Raw genomic sequence first — 11348 nt, 5'->3', positions numbered from 1 at the left:
GTGGGACAGGCCCGCGGGCTCCAGGCCCCTTTGGGGTGTGTGCGCGCGCGTGTGATCAGATGAGTGGAAACCACCCACTAAACCACCCACTTCTTACGGGTTTTCTGCCTGAAACTTCAGTGAAGAACCTGGAGGTGAGTCCCTAAGCAGCCGCAGGTTCCCGAGCAGAATATTAAAGGGGTGAAACCTAAGTCCCATGTTCCGCTTGGGCAAAACAGGCCAGTGTGGATACTTTCCCAGCGGCTTGTAAAAAGTAAATGAATAATAAAAAAAAGTTAATGAATCTGTTCACATAGAAATAAAAATTTGGTTAGTGCCCGGCCGGTGTGGTTCAGTGGTTGACCCTCGACCTATGAACCCGGAGGTCCCAGTTCTATTCCCGGTCAGGGCACATGCCTGGCTTTTGGGCTGGATCTCCAGGAGGGGGCGTGCAGGAGGCAACTCATGGGTGATTCTCTCTCATCATTGATGTTTCTATCCCTCTCTTCCTCTGAAATCAATAAAAAAATTTTTTAAAAAATTTTTGGTCATGAGGACAAGTGGAAGCTCACCTTTGTGGTGTTAATAGATCCCTGGTTGGACTTACGACTTGTTTCCAGGACAGAGTGGCGATACTTAACTCTCTCTGAGTTGCTTCCCAAACTATGTGACTGCCTCCTGTATTCAATCGAATATTCTAAGGGCAGAGATGCACATGTTAGTTTCATTCTAGGCAGTGGTTCTCAACCTGTGGGTCGCGAACAATGAAAATACATCCTGCATATCAGACATTTACATGACGATTCATAGCAGCAACATTACAGTTATGAAGTAGCAACGACAATAATTTTATGGTTGGGGGTCACCACGACATGAGGAACTGTATTAAAGGGTCGCGGCATTAGGAAGGTTGAGAACCACTGTTAGAGTCTTTAAAGCCCATGACACTCGGGATATATTGGTTAAGCAACTTTTGGTTAGCTTACATATGACAGTTATTAGCGTTCTAGACTCACCAACTTGTTCTGGCACATAATTTTTAAAAAAATATATTTTATTGATTTTTTACAGAGAGGAAGGGAGAGGGATAGAGAGTTAGAAACATCGATGAGAGAGAAACATCGATCAGCTGCCTCGTGCACACCCCTTACTGGGGATGTGCCCGCAACCAAGGTACATGCCCTTGACCAGAATTGAACCTGGGACCCTTGAGTCCGCAGGCCGACACTCTATCCACTGAGCCAAACCGGTTAGGGTGGCACCTAATTTTTGAATGCGTTTTATCCGGGACCATCTGTATTCCAGGAACTGTGACCGTTTCAGATGTTCTCTTATTTCATCTTCACACCAAGTGGATGTTAACGTTTTTTTCAAAGGAGGAAACAGGCCCATTAGGGCAAAGTTGAGTTGGCCAAGGTCACGTAGTAGATTGCCCTGCGTGTTGTCTCAGACTTGGAGAGTAGCAAGGGCTGGGATTTAATCAGAAGTCTGTGAGGGCGACTATTGAAAGGTTTTAAAAGAGTCCTCAGCTGTCAGAGGGGAAGGGGGTTAAGGAGGCTGGTGGAAAACCTGAAGGGCTTCAGCAAAAAAACAAAACAAAAGAAAAACCCAAACTCACCCTAGCTAGTTTGGCTCAGTGGATAGAGCATGGGTCCTTGGACTGAAGGGTCGTGGGTTCGATTCCAGTCAAGGGCACATTCCTTAGTTTCAGGCTCCATTTGAGCCTCAAGTTGGGGGCGTGTGGAAGGCAGCCAATCGATGTGTCTGTCTCTCTCACATCTATGTTTCTTTGTCTCTCCCCCTTCCTTCCATTCTCTCTAAAAATCAATACTTATAGACACAGACAATATGATTACCGGAAGAAAGGGGGCGGGTAGAAGAGAATAAAGGGGGGATAAACGGTGATGGAAGGAGACTTGAATTGGGGTGGTGAATGCACAATACAATATACAGATGATGTATTATAGAATTGTACACCTGAAACCTGTATAATATTGCTAACCAGTCTCACCCTAATAAATTCAATAAAAAAAGTACTCAGTGCATTTCAGAAACATCACCGTTTGTGTTTTAGAGTTAAAGACATTGGAATGAGATAAGAAATAAGTGCTGGCTGTTCCTCATGGTAAGACTCAGGAGTATGTGTTTATATGACGTTCAGACATTATCGCTCTTTTTAAACAGAAATGTGGATTTTCAGAACTCTATTCCTGGCAGAGAGAAAGAAAAGTAAAGACAGAATTTTGTCTTCATGATGGGCCTCCTTATGCAAATGGCGATCCTCACGTTGGACATGCTTTGAATAAGGTAATCATACTTAGGTCTATAAGACTCGGGGGGGGGGGGAAGTATTTAAATGCACTTTACAAAAAAAGAGTACTCAAATACTATGACAATGATGTACGTTTGCATTGACACATAAAATGAATGTCTTAACAGAAAGCAGCAGTCATCCATTTCGATCCTGCGTGAAGAGTAACATCCCTGGTATTTGCTTTGAGCTTGTGTTTTACATTGGTAAATTTCGTTTTAGTCAGTAAGCCATTATTGAGCACCTACTATGTGCCAGGCGTTGTTCTAGGCTGGAAATAATCAGTGAACAAAATAAAGATAGGCCTTGTCCTTTGGAGCTTATGTTTTAGTCAGGGAAGACATAATCAATAAGATAAATAAAGTATGTTAGAGCTGCTATAGACTGCACATTTGTTTCTTCTTCCAAATTCATATGTTGAAACCTAATCCCTAATGGGGTGGTATTTGGCAATCAAGGTTTTGGCTTCTATGGCTGTAGATTTTTTTTTACCTATTCTAAAATTTCAGAGAGGCGGAATAAAAGCATATACTAGTATGTTTCTATGTCTAGTTTCTATCAACCACGCATGGAGTGTTTCTGAAATTCATTCATGTTGTTTTAGATATCAGTAATTGCTTCTTTTTTTCATGGCTGAGTAGCATTCTATTGAGAGAATATACCACAATTTGTTCATCAGTTTTTTGTGTTTTTTTTTTAATTCTTTATTTTCACGTAGACTTCCATGGGAAACGGAGAGGGTGTGGCCTTGGACATCTGTCTCTGCTTTCAAAACCAGGAATCTGGTCACTAAACAGGTGCATACTGCTTAGAGCAGTATTGCATTATAATATGGATTGTATATATTGTATTAGAAAATTGTATTGAAAACTTTTAACACTTGAGATATGTTATACATATTGCACATTCCACAGAGAGCAAACTCTGCTGCTTAATAGCTCATTTTTGAATTATTGCACCTTTTACAACAGCCAGCCAAAAAGAAAAGCATAACTTCAAATATCTGTTACTCTTGTTATTATGTAGAACTTGAATTGGGAGATTTAACAGGTTACTTTATATAAATCCTTTTAAAATTGGGCTTTCTCAGTGTTTTAAAATATTAAGAAAATAAGGTAAACTGTTGGGTACATGCTTCATGTATGAGTGACAATTAGCATTTTCTTTGCAGATTTTGAAAGATATAGCCAATCGATACCATATGATGAGGGGTTCCAAAATCCACTTTGTGCCGGGCTGGGATTGTCATGGGTTACCCATTGAAGTAAAAGTCTTATCAGAACTTGGCGGGAAAGCTCAGGATCTGTCAGCGATGGAAATTAGAGAGAAAGGTAAGTAACCTCTCTTTCTGTTTTGAAATGCTATTCGTAAACACTGGTTCTTTGGAAAAGCCTGGGCCTGATCAGAGAGACCTGTTTATTTTGTTTTTGTTTGTAGTTAGAATGAGATCTGTTGGAAACCACTTTGTCACAGAAAATTCAGATTTTTAAAAATTGACCTTTGTGGGAACTTATGTTCAGGGATTGAAGGAAAGATTTGTAAGCATTTCCAAGTACATAGTTTAGTTCTTTAGTCTTCGTGTGTGTGTGTGTGTGTGTGTGTGTGTGTGTGTATGTATATATATAGTTTATTATTTTGTTAAATCCTCACCCGAGGATATTTTTCCCTTGTTTTTTATTTTTTATTTTTTTAATATATTTTATTGATTTTTTACAGAGAGGAAGAGAGAGGAATAGAGAGTTGGAAACATTAATGAGAGAGAAACATCAATCAGCTGCCTCTTGCACACCTCCTACTGGGGATGAGCCCGCAACCAAGGTACATGCCCTTGGCCGGAATCGAACCTGGGACCTTTCAGTCCGCAGGCTGATGCTCTATCCACTGAGCCAAACCGGTTAGGGCTCCCTTGATTTTTAGAGAGAGTGGAAGGGAGGGGGAGACACAGAGAGAGAAACATCGATGTGAGAGAGAGACATTGATTGGTTGCCTCCTGTCCGCCCCCTACCAGGGCCGGGGATCGAGCCTGCAACCGAGGTACATGCCCTTGACCAGAATCGAACCTGGGTCCCTTTAGTCAGAGTGTCGACGCTCTATCCACTGAGCCAAACTGGCCAGGCCTAGTCTTCATATTTTGAGATTATTATTTTGAACAGTGTTTTTATTTACTTTCCTCGCTAGGGCTTTTGACCTATTTCAGGTGATAAAACAAAAGTAAATTCTAAAATACAAATATATTTTAAATTAATCTCTTATTTGATTCTTCAGTAGATTGGGTCGGCAAGGAATCTTGTATTTGTATATGTTAAGCTATTGTATATTTGGATATGATTGTGAAGATTATTTACTTCCTGGTGAAATTTCTTATCATCGACTCGATGTACTGATTAATTTCTTTTGTATAATGAAATATATTCTCTGATCTCTTCTTAAATTCAGAAATTTGAGGAATTCTTCAGGGTATCTTTTTTTCTAAATGTAAGGTCTTGTACAAAGTCTAGAAAATACAGAAGATGCTAAAAAATATTTTAACTTTTGAAATTCTAGTTAATTTTAGAGTTTGAACACCTTTAGCTTTCAAAATAACTTTGCTATTAAGTAAACTTTATCATCTAAACTGTGTATAGTAACTGCATTTAGAGAGATACATGCTAAGCCATTTTTAAGAATGTGAATTTACGGGTTTTTTCAAAGCTTTTTCTTGTCTGTATTTTGTTCAGCTAGGTCATTTGCTAAAGCAGCAATTGAGAAACAGAGGTCGGCATTTATTCGTTGGGGAATTATGGCAGATTGGAACAATTGCTACTATACGTTTGACGGCAGTTACGAGGCCAAACAGTTGAGAATTTTCTACCAAATGTATGACAAGGTACCGAAGTACTTTTTTACTTTTTTCCTCCGGGAGTGTTAGATTGTTACAGAATCCCAGCTTTTCATAGACCGCCTTTGTCTTTTCTAGGGCCTGATTTACCGGTCTTACAAACCTGTGTTTTGGTCTCCCTCATCGAGGTATTTGTATGTTTTTGCTCATTAAAGGAGACATTTCGTGAGGCCTCCAGATCCTTATGTCTAATATGTTTCCACCTCAGGACCGCCTTGGCTGAAGCGGAACTGGAGTATAACCCCCAGCATGTCAGTCGCTCAGTGTATGTAAAATTCCCTCTCTCGAAACCTGCCCCCAAGTTGGCATCTCTCATAGGTGCGATTTATTCATATTTATTCATTGCTTGAGTTTTTGACAGTTATGGGATTGGAACATTTGCTAACATATTTGAAACTCTGTTCCCACAGATGGTTCCTCTCCTGTTAGTATTTTAGTCTGGACCACACAGCCTTGGACAATTCCAGCCAATCAGGCTGTTTGTTATATGCCAGATGCAAAGTAGGTAGAGCATTGCATTTTTCTTTGTTTGTTTAATCCACAAGTAGGATCAGTTCTGTCAGTAGTATTATTTTGGACTTATTTCATCCTCATTATTCTCTTAAAAGTTAATGTGTTATAACTTAACCGTGTTCATATAGACTTTAAGGTTTTATTTCCACTTTTTTTTTGGAAAACAAAACAGATGTAAGGGATGAAGTCCTTTGAAAATAGTACTTTTGGGATCTTGAAGTTCGTTTTTCTAAAATGGCAGTAACACATTTTAAATGTTATCTGTGGCTTTTCTTCCGTCATTGTTAGTAACGTTACCCTAAACTTTTATTTGAGGTATGCCGTTGTGAAATGTTCCACATCTGGAGAGCTGTACATACTGGCTGCAGACAAAGTGACGTTGGTTGCTTCTGCGTTGAAAACAACATTTGAGGTTATTTCAACATTTTCAGGTGAAGATTTATAGATATTCTGACTATCACAGTCATCAAACTATTGGGTTGATTGAGGTACTTTCCTGAACGCTGCTCATTCTGAATCAAAACAGACGTGGCTTCTGCCTTTCTAGAATATACATTACAGTGATTCCCCTGAAGGAGACTATACATTAAACATGATAGGGGTATAGAAAAATGTGAACATTGACAAAGGCACAACAGACAAAATAATATTTCTGCCAAATATCCAATGTAAAATTGGACAAGTGTCCTTTCTATGAGGTAGAATATACAAAGATCTTTTCAACTTTTTATCCAAAATTAAATTGCTAAAAATCATTTTTATCTGATGTAATCAAAAAGAACACAGAAGGAAGTAAATATATTTATTTTTGGTACATGGTTTTACTAAGGAAATTGAATAAATTCTGAAAATTAGTCCAAAAACAGTGCTTCACTCAAAACAATCTTTAGTGGGCTTCAATTTGGGATTTGTTTTGAGGTATAACTGTGGAATCAGGGAAGTTTTAAAATTACCTTTGGCCCAGCTGGTGTGGCTCAGTGATTGAGTGTTGACTTGTGAACCAGGAGGTCACGGTTCAATTCCAGGTCAGGGCACCTGCCCGGGTTGTGGCTCCATCCTCAGTAGGGGCTGTGCGGGAGGCAGCTGATCAATGATTCTCTCTCATCCATTGATGTTTCTATCTCCCCTTCTCCCTTCCTCTCTCTGAAATCAATAAAAATCAATAAACAAAATTACCTTTGATCCTTAGGAATGATATATTTTTGAGTTTCTTACAAAAAAAATGTTTTTTAAATGAATGAGATATCCCAAAATGGAAAGATTGCCTAACTAATAGTGAAGCCCTCTATCTAAATGCCTAGGTTCAGATACAAGCCAATTAGAAGTTTAAACAGTCTTAGCAAAAATAAAAAGGATTTAAAAAATATATTTTTATTGATTTTTTACAGAGAGGAAGGGAGAGGGATAGAGAGTTAGAAACATCGATGAGAGAGAAACATTGATCAGCTGCCTCCTGCACACTCCCTACTGGGGATGTGCCCGCAACCAAGGTACATGCCCTTGACCGGAATCGAACCTGGGACCCTTCAGTCCACAGGCTGACGCTCCATCCACTGAGCCAAACCTGTCAGGGCAATAAAAAGGATTTTATGTGAAAGGCAGGAAAGAAGCTACAGAATGTTTATCACTTAATATCATTTGGTCCTTACTTGTGCAATAGGTAAGGAGGATCCAGTATATTCTTACTCTATACGCCCCTCTTTTCCTCCCCTTCCCAATCCCCTGCCTGCATTTTTAGTGCAAAATGTCTACTCCACAAGTTAGGTGTTGTTATGGAAGCTGAAGGGCATTCTCTCAAGGTTTTTGAAAGTGGTTATAGTTAAGATCACTCTTCTAGATTATGTAATTGTTTCAAATTATTACTGTGCAGAGAATTATTGGGTTGCTATTTTGAGCCACCACATTTCCAAGCAGTAGATGTAATTCTCATGGCTGGCAAAATAAGCTGGTGACAACTAGCTTACGACTGATTAGAGTAGTAAGAATGTTGAACAGCTAAAGCAGCATAATTTGTATGGGGTAGGTTTTCTTTGCAGAAAGAATATATTGTTTTTTATTAATCACTTAGAGCTCCCAGAGCAAGGGAAGTGGGAAGCCGGGCGTGGGCCAGTCTCGGGCCAGGCAGCTCCTCTTGTCTACTCTGTTGCTGCTCTTCGAGAGGTAGAAGAATTGCCATCTGAGATGATTCTTTTCATTGTGCTTTTCTTTGCCTTCAGGTGCCGATTTGGAAAATGGTACTTGCACTCATCCTTTAATTCCCGATAAAGTCTCTCCGCTCCTACCTGCAAATCATGTGACCATGACCAAAGGCACGGGATTGGTTCACACAGCCCCCGCTCATGGTATGGAAGATTACAGTGTAGCTTCCCAACACAACCTGTCCACGGTACTGGTCCTCTTCCTTCCTTTTTAATCGCTGCTTTCGTAGAATTAAAGTGATAAATCGAGTAACATCTTTTTTTATAATAAACACTCACTCATCATCATAATTGTGAAATTTGTGCAATACGCTGGAGCTTCATTAATTCGCCCTAATTGAGAAAGATTTCCCAGACAACACAAAATCAGCGCAAAATTAAAATTGAAGAATGTATATTAAGTGGGGACAGCTTTTTCTTTCAAATATGAAGTCACATGGACAAATTACTTTCTCTGAAAATTGGCAAGTGGATTTTACTAGTTTTACTAGTTGAAAAGAACAGACTGAAATTTCAATCTGAGAGTTGAGAGGGTTACTTCAGGCTTAAAACTATATAGTCCTCTCTAAATTAATTTTACACACATCAATTGCTTCGCAAGTTTTTCCATTTAAAGGTGAGTTTCAAAGTCATCACTGTGTGTGTACGTTGCCATAGATCCATGATTAATAGAGATCAAATTAAAAGTGATGTTTTACTTTTTAGTAAACATTTGGTCTCTGCTTTAATAAGACATTTTGCCTTTAGTGATGTAAATGTATAAATTTACATTTCCTAGTCACTGAATAAGTCCTCGAAATTTCACTGTAGTGAAAGACTAGACCAAGCATGTCAAACTCGCTGCCGGCGGGGCGCACACCTCGTCTGTTAGACTGAGATGTTTTATCTGTATTGTCTTGCCAGATACTGTCATAGGTAAAATGTCTTGATACTTTAATTTTTCAAAATGACACTTTGTAGGATTGTTTAGTGGATGAAGATGGCGTTTTCACAGCAGCTGCAGGGCCTGAACTTCAAAACAAGGCCGTCCTTGACGAGGGGACGGATGTGGGTGAGTATTGTGTATGTTGGTGTCATAAATCTGTATTTTCTGAAAAGTAGCCAGCAGGAACCTTAACTTACGCTCCCATTTTATACTTTCAACAAAAACAAAAGGCTAAAACGACATCTTATTTTGTCACATGGTTTAAAATAGAGTGTAGAGTTTTTCATATCTTCCTTTGAAGATGCTCTGTTTAAGCAAATCAAGGTGTGGGCAGGGCCGCGCTCCCTCTGAAAGATCTGTGGACGAATCCTTCCTTGCCTCTTCCGTTTCCGGTGGCTCCTGGTCATCCCTGGGTTAAACCAGTCCTTGGTGTGCAGCTGTTACTCCAGTCTCTGCCTCCAGTGCCACCATCCTCCTCTGCTCTGTGTGACCGTGTTCTTCCCTCTTGTAAGGACAGTGATGGGGTTAGGGCTCACTCTAGTCCTGTGACTTCATCTTCACTCGATCACATCTACGAAGACCCCATTTCCAAATAAGCTCACATTCACAGGGGCTAGGAGTGTGGGCTTAAGCATCTCTTTTTGGGGAACAAAATTCAACTCACTGTACCTGGTTTCTTCCGGAAAACATGGTCACCATTTTAAGAACCTAGACATGTAAGATTGTGACTCTGAATTTCAGGTGTAGAATTCTAAGTGTATCGTGTTCATCTTTCCTTTGAACGGAAGGCAGTGGGATAATCCGGAGTCTGATTAAGGTTTTACAGTCCCTGCGTGTTTTGCCAGGAGAGTCCCAGGTTATTCCTGTGGTACTTGGTAGGTGGCTACTCTTCCTGCACCTGCTGGTGCAGATGTAGGTCTCCTGGGAGTTGAGAGGATTACTAGGGTTATCATAGTACTTGTAAATATGTCTAACGCAATTGTTACTGACTTTTTCCTGCACCTGCTGGTGCAGATGTAGGTCTCCTGGGAGTATAGAGGGTTACTAGGGTTTTCATAGTACTTGTAAATGATGTCTAACGCAAATTGTTACTGACTTTTTCTTTAAGTTATAAAGATGCTTCAGGCTTCAAAGAATTTGTTGCTAGAGGAAAAATTGGTGCACAGTTATCCCTACGACTGGAGGACTAAGAAACCAGTGGTTATACGTGCCAGCAAGCAGTGGTTTATAAACATCTCGGAACTCAAGGCCACAGCCAAGGTAGGAAGGCGTCCTACTGCAGGCTGGGCTTTCTTGTTCTCAGTGAGGGAGGGCTGCTGTTAGGGTCTCCATGTGAGGTGGAGGGAGGGTGTGCTACTGTTAGGATTTGTTCTCATAAGGCCAAGGTAGGAAGGCGTCCTACTGCAGGCTGGGCTTTTTCGTTCTCAGTGTGGGAGGCTGCTTTATGATTCTCAGTGTGAGGCGGAGGGAGGGTGTGCTGCTGTTAGGATTTGGTTTCATAAAATCGTAGAATTTCAGATCAGGAAGAACCTTGGATTTCCATTCCTCATTATACACGTGAGGGAAATCGGGCTGAGAGGGGTTAAGTGACTTGCCCAAATCCTGCCCAGTGCAGTGAAAGTGGCATAGAATTGGGGCAGAATGGAGCTTGGCAAATTGTTTAATCTCTCAAAAGCTCCGTTTCCTCATCTATGTAAAGGCGATCATAACGCCTACCTCCTGGAATAGGCGGATAAACGATTCTGGGACAGGAGTCTGGCACATGAGGATTCAATACAATACTTTCAAGACCCTTGGTTTTCCTCAGATTGAAATTTCAGTCTATTTGAAAAGTTGTTGCTTTGTGTTCATACTTTAGAACAGATGTTCTAAAGTTTTATATGTATTTGAGCTCTTTCATTTAATAAAATGTTGGCATGGCAGTTTGGGGCCCTCGCCAAAGCTATGTGTAGCAGTTTGCATTTTCTGAATTTGTATTGAGTGGACAGTTGTGTCATGGACTAGTTTTGTTTTTTTGTGTTGTTTTTTTTTTGACATCCCATGAAGCCCTTACTTGTAAATATTAAAATTTGTAACTTCCAGCTCTGCACAGACTTTTGGGTGCAGAACATCTTAGTCTGATGCAATATGCTGAAGCTGTTTTTAAAAAATGTCTTATATACAATTTTCAGTTGCTCTTTGCAGAGATAGAATAGAGTGATGTACTGCCATGTTTCTATTACCCAAGTTCAACAACAATCAACTTACAACCAATTTTGTTTTTACCTAAACCCCTCCCACCATTCACTTTTTATTGTTAATCCTCACCCGAAGATATTTACTCCAGTGATTTTTAGAGTGGAAGGGAGGGAGGGAGGGAGGAGAGATAGCCAGAGAAAAAGAGAGAGAGTGGGAAAGAAAGAGAGAGAGAGAGAGAGAGAGAGAGAGAGAGAACCATTGATGTGAGAGAGACACATTGATTGGTTGCCTCCCGCATGCGCCCTGAATGGGACTGGGGATGGACCCTGCAACAGAGGTACATGCCCTCGACAGGCAATCACACCC

General features: G+C 40.3%; 1 protein-coding gene across 1 annotated transcript in view; it reads left to right on the top strand.

Moving 5' to 3' along the window:
* Positions 1-11348, top strand: part of IARS2 (isoleucyl-tRNA synthetase 2, mitochondrial) — a 38732-nt gene that overhangs the window by 3567 nt on the left and 23817 nt on the right. Inside the window, exons 2-11 of the mRNA XM_014528045.1 lie at positions 2141-2286; positions 3462-3621; positions 5008-5156; positions 5247-5296; positions 5377-5486; positions 5579-5669; positions 5997-6112; positions 7898-8067; positions 8840-8930; positions 9913-10064. Coding sequence (XP_014383531.1) covers positions 2141-2286; positions 3462-3621; positions 5008-5156; positions 5247-5296; positions 5377-5486; positions 5579-5669; positions 5997-6112; positions 7898-8067; positions 8840-8930; positions 9913-10064 — 1235 coding nt within the window. The remainder of the gene's footprint in view (positions 1-2140; positions 2287-3461; positions 3622-5007; positions 5157-5246; positions 5297-5376; positions 5487-5578; positions 5670-5996; positions 6113-7897; positions 8068-8839; positions 8931-9912; positions 10065-11348) is intronic.

The sequence above is a fragment of the Myotis brandtii genome, unplaced genomic scaffold (genome assembly GCF_000412655.1).
Source record: "Myotis brandtii unplaced genomic scaffold, ASM41265v1 scaffold612, whole genome shotgun sequence".
Taxonomy (NCBI): domain Eukaryota; kingdom Metazoa; phylum Chordata; class Mammalia; order Chiroptera; family Vespertilionidae; genus Myotis; species Myotis brandtii.
The sequence above is the reverse complement of the archived record's forward strand: the minus strand, read 5'-3'. Positions and strand labels throughout refer to the sequence as shown.